The following is a 15406-nucleotide window of genomic DNA, read 5'->3' as shown; positions in this document are numbered from 1 at the left end:
TTTTGCCAAGGAAGCCTGGCCCTGAGCTAACATCCGTGCCCATCTTCCTCTAATTTATATGTGGGATGCCTATTACAGCATGGTGTGCCAAGCAGTGCCATGTCCGCACCTGGGATCCGAACCGGCAAACCCCGGGCCGCCGAGAAGCGGAACATGCGAACTTAACCGCTGCGCCACCGGGCCGGCCCCTCTCTCAGCTTTTGTTTGCCCGCAAAAATATCTTGTCTTCCTTTTTGGGAACTCTTTTTGTTAATTATATAAGTCAGTGTTGATAGAGTTCTCTTTTTTTTTCCCTCCTTCAGAACTTCAGATATACTCCAGTGTTTTCTGGCTTGCACAGTAGTTTTTGATGAGAAGTTGGCTGTCACTTGTATCTTTGTTCGTCTGTTTATAATGTGTTTTTTCCCTCCTCTGACTGCTTTTTTATTACTGTTTTTCAGCTATTTCATTATTATGTGGCTTGCTGTGATTTTTTTTTAATGTATTTGTTGATGCTTGGGATTCTTGACCTTCTTGGATCTATAGGATTATAGTTTTCATTAAATTTGAAAAACTTTGGCCATTATTTCTTCAAAATTTTCTTCCATTCTTCCTGCTGCCTTCCAATTACTCATATAATAGACCATTTGTTCCACAGGTCACTGCAGTTCTGTTTTTATTTTTTGTCTTCTCTGTGTTTCATTTTAAATAGACTCTATTATTATGTTTCAAGCTCACTGGTCTTTTCTTCTGCAATGTGTAATCAGCTGTCTATCCTATTTTTTTTTTTTTTTTTTTTTTGAGGGAGGGCAGTCCTGAGCTAACATCTGCTGCCAATCCTCCTCTTTTTGCCAAGGAAGACTTGCCTTGAGCTAACATCCACGCCCATCTTCCTCTACTTTATATGTGGAACGCCTGTCACAGCATGGCTTGATGAGCAATGCATAGGTCCGCACCCAGGATCCGAACTGGCGAGCCCCAGGCTGCCGAAGCAGAACGTGCGAACTTAACTGCTGTGCCACTGGGCTTACCCCCTCTCCTTTCTGTTTTGTTTTCCATTTCAGATATTGTATTTTCATATCTAGCAGTGCAGTTTGGTTCTTTTTTTTTTTAATCTTCCGTACCTCTCTCAACATGTTCTTGTTTTGCTTTACATCTCTGAGTATATAGACACGTTTATAAGTGCTGTTTTAATATCTTTCTCTGCTGATTCCATCATTCAGTGATTTCCATGTCTGTTTTTTGTTGATTAGGTTTTTATTGTTCATGGGTCTGAAATTTAGTTTTTAATTATTGTTGTAGTCTTAACCTTTTTGAATATGAAGAAATCTATTCTTTTATTATTGTTTATTTATTTATTTTATTTTCTGGTCTAAGAATCCAAATCCAGATAAAGAAAAACCTCCTTGTAATGCTCAAGAGTTAGAAGAATGTGATATTTTCTTTGAAGAGAGCTCCAGTTTATGCAGATTTGATGGCAACACGTTGAAAACTACTCATGTGGTAAGTTCTTGATAATGATATTTCTAAAAGTTTGTGAATAAATAGAAGTTACTTAGATGAGATGATAATTGATTCACCAGATATATATTTTGCAAAGATGGCTTGATTGGCAGTTACTGGCTGTGATATAAATCTCATCACTCTATAAAGTAGTATTTTTCATACCACCCCCCCCCCAATAAAACATTGTTTTGTTTTGGTGCTATTGCATATTTGATATCTTTCAGTTGGCTTTCTTCTGTGCAGGTTCTTATATACAGTTGTGCCTGTAACATATAACAATATCGTTTTTCATTAAAAATTATGACATAAGTGTTTTCTTATGTTCTCACGTTGTTTCAATCTCTGGTTTGATGATTGGATTATACTGTAATGTTATTGCTGGTGTTCGTGTATGTGTGTGTAGTGGTTGTCCTACAGATTATAATAACGCATCTTTAATAAGTTTTTTTAATTGTATTCTTCATGATGATGCTATTTTTTTAAATGTCTCTTTTACATGAGGCCTTTTCTATATTCAGAGGTATTTATCTAATAAAAATTTACAGAAGTCAAATTAATGACTAAGGCTCTGACAAATTGATTTCCACTTTATATTCTCATTAGTAATGTTTGCAGTTTTTGCCTGTTTCACTGCATCTTTACCTGCCCCTTCACTTTTTTGTTTCATCCTAACTAGTTGGTGTACAAAATGAAGGATCTTGAGTTAATCTGTGCTTTGTGCTTTTTTTCTTTTACTGTTGACTATTTCGTGTATTACTTATGGCTGTTTCTTCTTTTGTAGTTTTTTCATTTGTTTTACTGTTTCTTTTTGATTTGTGTGACCTGTTATAAACTTGAAAAACCCTTCTATATCAATTGTTTCCACTTTTTTCCCCCATTTTGGAATATTTTTATTCGACTCCTTAATTCGTCTGGAATTTTTTTTTCCTCTCTCTCTGGTCTCCCATAAATACGTAAATTAGTTAATTTTTTCTTTCAAAATTGCTTTCTGTTCAAAAGCTTTGAGATGTATGCATCAGGATACTGAAGAATATTTTGCTTAGGCTGCCTTGGTATAGTCACTGTATTCCAGGGTGTGGTCCTCAGCTTTGTAGATATAGATTGTTTTTAAATTTATAACTTTATTAGATATTCTTGCTTAGGGGCATCATTAATCATTACTTAATACTATATAACCAAGTGAGTGTTTCCTAGAGGTGTTGATTTGAAAAGGGTCTCCATAGCAAATCAATGGCTAGTTTGGAGCTGTGCATGTAGAAATTAATTTAGTCTTATTACTAAAACCAGAAGTGTTTAGAAGTCTCAGTCCAAGCAAAAGCAACAGACAAGAGAGAACAATTTGGTCTATCATTAGCCCTCTCAGTCTTTGATTTTGGGTTTAAAGGCTCTCTTTTCAAGAAAATTCTTGCAAGTTTCTACCAAGTTTGGCCTAGTGTGTTTCTTTGTCTTACAGAGGTTGAGGGCAAAGTATATTCTGGCAAAGTTCATTGAAACAAAGTCAGAAGTGTCATGGGAACTTGATTTACCAAATCTAAGTCCCAGCCCAACATCTTACTGGTTACGAGGAAATGCCTAACTGTTCTTCTCACTCACTATCCTTTCTTAGTCTGTTTTGGATATTTAACTTTCTTTAACTAATGGCTGGATATTACAGGCTTAAAGGAGTTATGAAAATGAGCATTTTTAGATTCTATACCTATGTAGACTGTAGTCAAATGAGGTGCAATGGCAGAAGACCAGTGGCTAGGCAAAAGTGCCATGAAGCTGTACCAAAATTAAATACTTACTCTTATAATTAATTTCTTACCTGCACTGCTCTCCTCCCCAACACCAATAACTTCTAAAAAGCACAGAAGTGACATTTTCCTCACCACTATGTACCTAACACCTACCAAAGGTTCTGATTCATTATAGATGCTTAATAAATATTTTTCGACTGATCTCTTGGTGATAGTCATAAAAATAAAAATTGTTCTAGGTCCATCTTGAATCTCAAGAAATTTGCCTACACCTTTGTCTCCCTTTCCTACTCAATTACTCTTCTAATTGAAGAGTAAACAGTGTTCTTGGTCAGGTTGTTTTATGCAGTCTGGGCACTGATCTAAAGCTCAGGTAATCAAAGTTGTAGTTAGAGTTTCTAGGAGTTTTGGTTCCCACATCTTTAGTTCTGGTGTAATCCCATTGGTGACTCCCCTCATTGTGAGTAAATAAGGGCCATTACACGTCTACTCTTACTGCCCTGGGTAGAGGATCACTCTTTAGTGTGACTGATGGAAGACTCTTGAATCTTAGTAACTGTAGATTATTATTTGTTCTTGTAATGAAGACTCTGGCCTCTCTTCCTAAAGTTATAGTCTTAGGTGCTGTGACTCCTGAAGTTTCTGTACTGTTCCTGCCTAACTTACATAGAGAAGACACTTGATCTTAGATGTCATAAAATACTGTTTAAACTTAGCTTCTCTGAGAATTCCATTTCGTCTTAGTACTGCTACATAGTGCTGATCAGTAGTTTAATGTTCACTGAGAGGCCTCTTGTTAATGATACCTCTTCTTCATTTCCGATGTTTGAGCATTTTAAGAATTAACACCAAGGAGTGACGGAAGGGGAGCAGAATAAGACCTTTCTTACTGGCAAATTACAGTATGAAAGCCTCATCTGCTCACTAAACTTAGAATTTAACAATAGTCTCAGGCAGTGTTAAACCAGATCTGGCTGCCTCTGGAGGGGCAGTGGAAACCTCTTATCCTCTGAGACCTCTAGCTCCCTAAGGCAAAACATTGATAGAACTGAGCAGAACATTGAAACAAAGTCAGAAGTGTCATGGGAACTTGATTTACCAAATCTAAGTCCCAGCCCAACATCTTACTGGTTACGAGGAAATGCCTAACTGTTCTTCTCACTCACTATCCTTTCTTAGTCTGGATTTTTCTTCTTATATATACACCAACCAAATGCCATTTCCCTTCAGAGGGATTTATAGAAACGGGAGTGACATAGCCATGGAACTTCTCAGTGTTGTAGATAGAAACATCAGGAATGGAGAAGTATGATATGTAATAAACAGGGACAATCCTTCCAACCTTGAAGAAACTTTAGATCTGTAGAACTAACCATTTTGGTGGAATCTTTAGGGTTTGTTTTCTATATATAATATGTCATCTGCAAATAATGACAGTTTTACTTCTTCCTTTCTGATTTGGATGCCTTTTATTTCTTTTTCTGCCTAATTGGTCTGGGTGGGACTTCCAACCCTATGTTGAATAAAAGTGGCTAGAATGGGCATCCTTGTCTTGTTCCTGATCTTAGAGGAAAACCTTTCAGTTTTTCATCATTGACTATGATGTTAGGTGTGGACTTGTCATATATAGCCTTTATTATGTTAAGGTATGTTCCCTCCTTACCCACTTGGTTGAGAGTTTTTATCATAAATAGTTGTTGAATTTTGTTAAATGCTTTTTCTGCACCTATTGAGATCATCATATGATTTTATCCTTAATTTTGTTAATGTGGTGTATCACATTGATTGATTTGCAGATATTGAACCATCTTTGCATCCCTGGAGTAAACCCCACTTGATCATGTTGTATGATCCTTTTAATGTATTGAATTTGGTTTGCTAATATTCTGTTGAGGATTTTTGCATCTGTGTTCATCAGGGATATTGGCCTGTAATATTATTTTCTTGTGGCAACATTATCTGGTTCTAGTACCAGGGTATTACTGGCCTTATAAAATGAGTTTGGAAGTGTTCCCTCCTCTTCTTTTTTTTGGAAGAGTTTGAGACGGAGTGATATTAATTCTTCTTCAAATCTTTGGTAGAATTCACCAGTGAAGCCATTTGGTCCTGGACTTTTGTTCATAGGGAGGTATTTGATTACTATTTCAATTCCTCATTAGTAATCTGTCTGTTCAGATTTTCTTTTTCTTCATGATTCAGTCTTGTTATGTTGTTATTCTAGGAATTTAATCATTTCTTCTAAGTTGTCCAATTTGTTGGCATATAATTGTTCATAGTATCCTTTTTATGATCCTTTGTGTTTCTGTGGTATCATTTGTAATGTCTTCTCTTTTATTTCTGCTTTTATTTATTTGAGCCTTCTCTCTTTTATATTTGTAAGTCTAGCTAAAGGGTTGTCAATTTTGTTTATCTTTGTAAAAAACCAGCTTTCAGTTTCAGTGATCTTTTCTATTGTCTTTTTGGTCTCTGTTTCATTTATTTCAGCTCTAATCTTTGTTATTTCCTTCCTTCTACTAACTCTGGGCTTTGTTTGTTCTTTTTCTAGTTCCTTGAGGTATAAAGTTAGGTTGTTTGAGATTTTGCTTGTTTCTTGATATAGGTGTTTTTGCCATGAACTTCCCTTTTGGAACTGCTTTTGCTGCATCCCATAAGTTTCAGTATGTTGTAGTTTCATTTTCGTTTGTCTCAAAGTGTTTTTTTATTTCTCTTTTTATTTCTTCTTAGACACGTTGGTTGTTCAGTAGCATGTTGTTTAAGCTCCACATATTTGTGAATTTTCCAGTTTTCTTCTTGTAATTGATAGCCAGTTTCATATCATTGTGCTCAGAAAAGATACTTGATATGATTTCAGTCTTCCTAAATTTATTTAGACTTGTTTTCTGGCCTAACATATGATCTGTCCCAGAGAATGTTTCATGTGTACTTAAAAAGAATGTATATTCTGTTGCTTTTGGATAGAATGTTCTGTATATGCCTGTTAAGTCCATCTGGTCTAACATATTGTTTAAGGTCAGTGTTTCCTTATTGATTTTCTGTCTGGACAATCTCTTCATGAGAGTGGGGTTTTAAAGTCCCCTACTGTTACTGTATTTCTGTCTATTTCTCCCTTTAGGTCTGTTAGTATTTGCTTTATATATTTAGGTGCTCCTATGTTGGGTGTATTTACAAATGTTATGTCTTCTTGTTGATTGACATCTTTATTATTAAATAATGACCTTGTCTCTTATTACAGTCTTTGACTCAAAGTCTATTTTGTCCGATGTAAGTATAGCTACCCCAGCTTTCGTTTGGTTTCCATTTGTGTGGAATATTTTTTTCCATTATTTCACTTTCAATCTGTGTGTGTCCTTACATTTGAAGTGAGTCTCTTGCAGGCAGCCAATAGATAGGTCTTTTTTTTTTTAAATCCATTCAGCTACTCTTGTGTCTTTTGATTGGAGAATTTAATCCGTTTACATTTAAAGAACTTATTTATAGGTATGTACTTATTGCTATTTTGTTAATTGTTTTCTGGCTGTTTTTGTAGTTCTTCTGTTCCTTTCTTCTCTTTTTCTCCTTCTTTGTGCTGTGATGATTTTCTATAGTGGTATGCTTAGACTCTTTTCTCTTTATCTTTTGTGTATCTACTATAGGTTTTTGCTTTGTGGTCACTATGAGGTGTGCATATAATAACTTATATTTATAACAGTCTACTTTAAGTTGATGACAACCTAAGTTTGAATGCATTCTAAAGCTCTACATTTTTATCCCCTGCCCCCATTTTATGTTTGTTGTTGTTGTTGTTGTGAAAGATTCGCCCTGAGCTAACATCTGTTTCCAATCTTTCTCTTTTTTTTCCCCTCCCCAAAGCTCCAGTACTTAGTTGTATATTCTAGTTGTAAGTCCTTCTAGTTCTATCTGAGCCACTGCCACAGCATGGCTATTGACAGACAAGTGGTGTGGTTCTGTGACTGGGAACTGAACCTGGGCTGCCAAAGCTGAAAGTGCCAAACTTTAACTGCTAGGCCATGAGGGCTGGCTCACATTTTGTGTTTTTGTTGTTACAATTTACATCTTTTTATCTTGTGTATCCCTTAAGTTATTGTTATAGTTATTTTTACTACTTTTGTCTTTTAACCTTCATACTAATTTTATAAGTGATTGATCCACCACCTTTGCAGCATTAGGTTATTCTGAAAGTTACTACATGTTTACCTTTACCAGTGAGATTTACGTACATTTTCATATGTTTTTCTGTTGCTAATTAGTGCCCTTTCATTTCAGCTTAAAGAACTACCTATAACATTTCCTGTGAGACCAGTCTGGTGTTGATGAACTCCTTCAGCTTTTGCTTGTCTGGGAAATTCTTTATTTCTTCTTCTATTCCAAATGACAGCTTTTCAGGGTAGAGTATTCTCAGTTGGAAATTTTTTTCTTTCATTGCTTTGAATATATCATGCCACTCCCTTCTGGGCTGCAAAGTTTCTGCTAAAAACTCTGCTGATAGTTTTGTGGGGATTCCCTTGTACATAACAAGTTGTTTTTCTCTTGCTGCTTTTAAGATTCTCTCCTTGTCTTTAACTTTTAACCCTTTAAATATAGTGTGTCTTGGTGTGGGTCTCTTTGGGTTCATCTTTTTTGGAACTCTCTGGGCTTCCTGGATATGGATGTCTTTTATTCCCCAGGTTAGGGCAGTTTTTTGCTCCTTTCTCTCTCTCTTCTGGGAACCCTATAATGAGACTGTTGTTCTGCTTGATGTTGTTTGTTAAGTCCCTTAAGCTCTCTTGACTTGTTTTCATTGTTTTTCTTTTTGCTGCTCTGATTGGGTGAGTTCCACTGCCTTGTGTTCGAGTTCACTGATCTTTTCTTCTGTGTCATCTCATCTGCTGTTGAACCCCACTAGTGTATTTTTTAGTTCAGTTATTGTATTCTTCAGTTCTGTGACTTTTCTTTAGTACTTTCTTATATTTTCTATTTCTTTGTTGAAGTTCTCACTTTGTTTATCCGCTCTTCTCCTGTGCTTGATGAGCATCAGCTATGACCGTTATTTTGAACTCTTTATCAGGTAAATCATTTATCTCCATTTCATTAAGGTCTCTTTCTGAGGTTTTATCTTATTCTTTCCTTTGGAACATATTTTCCTCTGTTTCTTCATTTTCCTTGATGCTCTGTGTCGGTTTCTATGCATTAGGTAAAACAGCTATCTTTCCCAATCTTAAAAGAGTCACCTTGTGTAGGAGATGAGCCTTATCGTTCAACCCTGCTCTAACTCTTGGTTGCCTGTCAAACCTTTATGGTTGTACAAGCAGGCTATTTTATTTTTAGTGGCTCCGAGTAGTTGACAGTGTACCAAGACTTGTTACTGTCCCAAAGGGGAAGATATCAGTCAGCACCTAGATTCAGGGTGATTGGAAGCCAGACTCTCCAGCAGCAGCTTTTAAAGCATGAAAAATATGTGGTCCTGTGGGACCACAAGAACCAAGTGATCTAGAGGTGTCTCCTGGGCAGCAGCCAGAAACATTGGGGCACTGAAAAAGTACAAGCTCCTTTCCAGGAGATACTGGTAACTTAGAGCTAGGCAGATGACAAAGATAGTGCCCACTGGTCTCCATCCCTGGAGAGTACCTCAGTAAGTCCCTAAATGTGTGCCGACCCAGAAACCTGCTGCTCTGACCAAAGCTCCAGGATAAGCAAATAGGCCTTTTTCACAGAAAGACTGGGGGTGAATTTGTGTTCTGTTTGTGCCGTGCCCTGATGGTAGTAGCTGGCCAACAACTCTCTCTCCAGTTGTTACCATCCCATGGGACCCAGGAACACAAGCCCTGCTGCTGGCCATGAAAGCCAGGTGATCAGGGGGCATCCCCTGGGTGGCAGCCACAAAATCCAGGGTGCCAGATGCTTGTACAAACTCGCCTCTGGAGATACTGGCACTCTAGAGCACAATAGAGGGAAAGTGTGAAGATAGCACCCACCCTCTGAGGTCTCTGGAGAGGGTTACAGCTGGCTCTTAGTTGTGTGTTTAATTAGAAGCCTGTGTCTCAGGTCGCAGCTAGGAAGATAAGCTAATTAATAGTCTTTCACAGGAGAGTGGTTGCCTCAGTCTCTTGCCTCTCTGCTTTGCCCTGGCGGTTGAAGATGGTTAAGATTTCTTTCTTCGTTGGTTATAGTCTTGTGGGGCCCTCGAGCATAAGCCTCTCTGGCCACCAGAGCCAGGTGATCTAGAGGTGTCCCCTGGGTGGCAGCCACAAAAATTAGGGCACCAAACAAGGGTACAAGCTCTCTTCTGGGAGATGGTGGTGTCCTGGAGTGAGGCAGAGGGAAAGTGCAAAGTTGGCGCCCTCCAGTCTCTTTCCTGGGAGAATATTTCAGTAGTCCCATAGATGTATGTTAAGTCAGATGCCTGCTTCTCAGATCAGTGCTTTAAGATGAGCAAATAAAAGCCTCTTTCATAGGAAGTCTAGACACTTTGCAGTCAGCTCTCCAGTCAGCGGCCTCTGTGCTAGGCTCTGGGGTGAGTGAGTCCACGCATGAGAGCCCTGTAAGAACCGTTTCTTGGTTCACTATAGCCTTGTGGGTCTTGTGGATGCAAGGCCCCTTGGCTTTCAAAACTAGATGTTTTGAGGCGTCATCTCTCAGGTGCGGGTTTTAAAAGTTGGAGTGCCTGATGTGGGGTTCAAACCCATCGCTCCTTGGTGTAGCTCTGAGTTTTGAGTTCCCTCCCAATTGTGGGTTGCTGCACCAGGGGTAGGATTTATGGTGAGATTGTTTCTCTGCCTCTCCTGCTTGCTTTGATGTGAGTTTTTTCTCATTCATCTGATACGTAGGAGTCGCTCAGCTAGTTTTTGGGTTTTTTTCAGAGGAAATTGTTGTATATGTAGTGTAGATTCAGTGTGTCAATGGAGGAGGTGAGTTCAGGGTCTTCCTATGTTGCCATCTTGAACTACAACCTTCTAAAGATTCTTATCTTTGTCTCAGTTGGGTTAAATTTGGGACCAGAATTTCTTTTTACAATTATAAGCATATTTACAATTATAAGTGTATTATAAGCATATTTACAATTATAATATTTAAATTATAATTTTTCCTATTAATCATTTTTTATAAGTAAAGGCAAAGATTCAGTGAAGTAAAAATGCATAAACATTGCAATTTGGGTATAAGTGGTAATGGATATAAATGGAAGAGCTCCAACAAATAATTAATAAGTCCGTTTTCTTTCTAAAGGCAGATTTTGTTTATCAGTGTATGGTATGAAAGTCAGGGTTTACCTGGTCAAATGTAGATTCTTGGTATAAACAGGAGGGCACCAGTGGTCTTTGGAGGAAAGGACTAAAGGAGGCTGTAATACTTCAGACGTTCAGTGCTACGTCCATTTTAGGAATCAGATAGTACTTTATTGACGATTTGCACTTCTTTCTGCAATGTTTACTTAAAGTCTCTCTTCTTGATTTCATTTGTCATGACTTTGGACAATTTGAAATTATCTGTACATGGAAAGGTGAGTGTATGTCCTTATAGTTTTAGGAAAAAATACTGTAGTAAAAAGGGCAAAACTATATATTGCAAATGACAAATTTTTCAAAATATAAAATTCCCTGAAAGAAATGTAAATTAGAATCTGGCATATGGAAAGTAAAATGGTAAATGAATATATGTGGTAGTACAATAAAAGAGAAATACTAAATATCAGAACTGAAGAAGAAAAGTAATAAGATGTGGTCACTAGGGTGTAAAGCTCAAATCGGAAGTCAAATACAATTGAAGATGAATTATTTTTGCTTCTGTCTAGAGATGTGCTATACAGAATATTAGCCACTGACCACATAGTAGCTGTTGAGCACCTGAAATGTAGCTTCTCTGAATTGAGCTGTACTTTAAGTGTAAAACACAACCAGATTTTGAAGACTCGGTATGCAGTATATTATTAATAATTTTTATATGAATTTTTATGTTGAGATGATAATAGTTTGGATATGTTTGGTTAAGTAAAATATATTATTAAAATTAATTTATTGTGTTTCTAAAACGTTTTAATGTGGCTACTAGAAAATTTAAAATTACTTATGTGGCTCTCATTTTATTTCTGTTAGACAACACTGATTTATAGTGATCAAATTAAATATAGACTTGAGCAATCAAAAGGTGATAGGATATTTTTAAAAGTTAAATTACAGCGAGCTTCTCAGATCAGATGATATTCATCATATAGTGCTTAAAACATGAGATTGAGACAGCTGAAAAGAATACAGTAGTCCCTCCTGATCCGTGGAGGGCCTCCAGTGGATGCCTGAAACCACAGAGAGCACGGAATCCTACGTATACTATTTTTTCCTATACTAACCACTTACCAGCACTGTGGTTGTAACTTTTGCAGTTTGAGGTGCAACAGCACAACTAGCACAAATTTTTTTTCTTTTTCATAATTTCACTGATAGAAGGTTTGTTCTTACTGTAGATCTTAGAAACCTCACCATATTTTTTTTTCTTTCCTTATTAAGTCCAGAACTTTCATCTTTTCACTTAAAGTAAGCACTTTACAGCTTCTCTTTGGTGTATCCGAATTGCCAGCATCAGTACTCTTGCGCTAAGTAAGATAAGGGTTACTTGGACACAAACACTGTGATATCACAACAGTCGATCTGATAAATGAAGCGGCTGCCAGGGCACTGGTGTACACGGTGTGGATATGCTGGACAGAGGGGTGATTTGCGGCCCCACTTGGAGGGTGATAGATTTCATCATGCTACTCAGAAAGGCATGCAATTTAAAACTTATGAATTGTTTATTTCTTGAATTTTCCTTTTACGTTTTCTTACCTCAAGTAACTAAAACGACAGAAAGCGAAACTGCAAATAACGGGGGACTATTGTATTTGCAACTTATAAATAAACCCATCTAGACGGAAGCGAAGGAGTTAGAAACAGGAAACAATTTTTTTAGTTAATGTTATTATGAAAGCTATTAGAAAAGGCATGTACTTATTATACTAATTCTTTCAAGAAGATATTAAAGGTAGGATCAGAAGTTATAGAGGAAGGAAATACGTTTAGAAAGTATCTAAACCAGTGATTCTCAAGCTTTTTGGTCTCAGGACCCCTTTACATTCTTAAGTTCCTTGGGGTGCTTAATTATTTTGTTTATTTAGATTGTATCTATCAAATTTTACCATATTTGAAATTAAACTATATAATAATTCCCTGCTAGGGCTGCCATAACAAAGTACTGCAGACTGGGTTGCTAAACAACAGAAGTTTGTTTTCTCACTGTTTTGGAGGCTAGAAGTCTCAAATCAAGGCGTTAGCATGGTTAGTTTTTTCTGAAGCCTCTCTCCTTGGCGTGTAGATGGATGTCCTCTTTGTCTTCAAATGGTCTTCCGTGTGTGTGTGTCTGTGCATTAATCTCCTCTTCTTAATAAGGATGCTAGTCATCCTGAATTAGGACCCTTCCCAATGACCTCATTTTAACTTAAATACCGTTTTTAAAAGTTCTGTCTCCAAATACAGTTGCATTCCAAGGTACTGGGGGTTAGGACTTCAACATATGAATTTGGTGGGGGGCAGGTATACCTCTCAGCCTGTAACAATATCCTTCACTTAGATTTTAGCAGTTGTTTACATTTCGCCACTTTTATTTTTTTGTTTCTCTACCTTGTCTTTTTGCTGAAGCCTTTAGGATTGAGTTGCACATGCTATGTCCCTTTATCCCCAATGTCTCACATATACACTAAAATTGAAGACGTTTTCTTGTATAACCATAATACAATTCAGGAAATTCAACATTGATACAGTCCTTTATCTAATATAGAGTCCATATTCATACTTTACCAATTGCTTAAATAATATACTTTATAGCAATTTATTTCCCTCTGATTTGGAATCCCATCCCATGCCACATATTGCATTCAGTTGTGATATCGCTTTAGTCTCCTTTAATTTGGAACATCAGTTACCCAGTCTTGATGACATTGGCTTTATTTTGTACCCTTTATAGACTGTCTCCAGTGTTTCCTCAAGATCAGATTCAGTTGTTGCATTTTTGCTAGGAATACTGCATAAATGATATTTCCTTTCCAGTGTTACCACGTTAGGAAGAAGTTGGTGGCAGTTTTTCCTACTGTTGTGATGTTCAATTTAATTATGTGGTGTCTCCCAGGTTTATTTGCTCTGAAGTTATCATTTTCCCCTTTGAATTAATAAGTACTTTGTGTGAAGGTCAAAGTAATCCTTTTAAAGGGTTTAATAGATTTTGTCATTACCCTATTCCTTTCCTCCCTGTAGTGGCTTCCTATCTGTCACATTTAGAATAATATCTAGGATCCTTACCATGGTCTGTCAGCCCTCTTCGAACTTCCTTTGACTCACTGTATGTAATGTATTTTAAATTGAGACTGAAGACACACACACACAAACATAGCTGAAACAAAAACTTCACAAAACATTACTATCCTTAGTGTATAAAACACTCTGGTACTTTATTCTATACTATCTGTAATGAAAGAAAATAGAAGATTCTCTTCTTGTTCTCCTAAATTGATTTTTCTACCAATGTTGAGACTCACAGTTTAAAAAACACTGCCCTCCAGTACTGATTGTTTCTCATTTTCTATCATTTTTTCCCTAGTTCACTTTTCTTTAGCCACACTGGCTGGTATTCATGCTGCTCCTCATAGTAAATGTGTTTCCTCTTCAGGACCTTTGCGTTTGTTACTCTCTCTCTCCCTAAAGTGTTCTGCTTCTTCTCATTTGTTCCTGTACTTTATTCAGACCTCTGTTCACATGTTATCTTCCATCCCTTGCTAACCTCAGTCAAATACAACCACATTATCTACTCACCTGCTTTCTCTCTTTTTTTTTATGGCACTTTCTATTTTCTAATATATTTATATATTTCTATTGTCTGATACATTTTTATATATCTTCCATTAGAATAGTCATTGAAATTTGATATTAATTGTGAGACACACAGCTAAAGGTCCAATTTGATAATTTTCAAAAATGAAAAGTTGGCAAGTTTTTCTTGTATTTCTAAATAATAATTATTTTCTTTCTTACAGCTTTTAGTAAAATAAAAATGTAAGTGCATTTCCCCCGATTGCATTTTATACCACTTGGCTAAGATCTGGCATCTTCCTCTGCTCCAATCTCTAGTCAATGTTAAGATGTCTTTAATTATGTAGTTATCTTTATTAATGTGTATTCAAATAGAAATGCAGCTCAGGATTTTATAAGACATCCATTGTTTTCAAACATCAGTTTTAGACATGACACGTTTGGACAACTTATCAACATCATTTAACTGACCAAGCAGAATATACACATATTTTACAGCATGTAGGTTACCATATCTGAAATAGTGCCTAGTCAGGGGCACGCGCCAGTGGTTTCTTAATAAATACTATAAAGTGGGCTTTGAGAGAGCATGTAGTGGTGGTGATTAAGAACATGGGTTTGGAAGCACATTTGAACTTAACTTCCAGTTACTACTTATTAGCTGTTTAACTTAAATCTCTTAAACCTCCTGCATTTGAGTTTCCTCTTCTATAAAATGAAATCATGTTCCTAATTCTCACATAATGAAGATTAAATAAGGTAGTTGTGAAATAATAGAAAATATGTATATATTGGTCTCTACCCCTGGTTCTTGACACAGAGCTCCTAAACCCTTGTTATTTCCTGTGACAGCACTAGAAGCATCTTTTGTTCTAATATTTGGTCTTTGATCCCAGTTCCTGACACAGAGATCCTAAATCCCTTGTAATTTGATTTTCGGTGATAGGAGTGTCTTTTGTTCTAATGAAATGACTCTTGGTGGGCTCCTAGATAGCTTCAAGAGAAGGGTTGGTCAACAGAAAGACCAAGCCATAATTAGAAGTTTGGGACTTTCAGCCCCACCTCCCATCCCTCAGGAAGGAGAGAGGGACTGGAGACCGAGTTAATGACCGATCATGCCTATGTGATGAAACCTTCATAAAAATCCCAAAAGTATGGGGTTTGTAGAGCTTCTGGATTGCCAGACACCTGGAGTTACTAGGAAGGTGGCATGCCTGGTGAGGAAATGGAAGCCCCATACACCATCTTCTATTATAGTTCACTCTCTGCATCTCTTCCATCTGGATGTTCATCTTTATCCTTTTATAATAAACTGGTAAATGTTAAGTGTTTCCCTGAGTTCTGTGAACCATTTTAGCAAATTACTGGACCCAG

The 15406-nt window shown here is 36.9% G+C and overlaps 1 protein-coding gene across 1 annotated transcript in view; it reads left to right on the top strand.

Annotated features, from left to right (window-relative positions):
* Nucleotides 1-15406, top strand: part of NUDCD1 (NudC domain containing 1) — a 76960-nt gene that overhangs the window by 43850 nt on the left and 17704 nt on the right. Inside the window, exon 8 of the mRNA XM_014840003.3 lies at nucleotides 1357-1482. Coding sequence (XP_014695489.3) covers nucleotides 1357-1482 — 126 coding nt within the window. The remainder of the gene's footprint in view (nucleotides 1-1356; nucleotides 1483-15406) is intronic.

Source organism: Equus asinus, chromosome 12 (assembly GCF_041296235.1).
Source record: "Equus asinus isolate D_3611 breed Donkey chromosome 12, EquAss-T2T_v2, whole genome shotgun sequence".
Classification (NCBI taxonomy): domain Eukaryota; kingdom Metazoa; phylum Chordata; class Mammalia; order Perissodactyla; family Equidae; genus Equus; species Equus asinus.
This window is presented reverse-complemented; position numbering and strand designations above follow the sequence as displayed.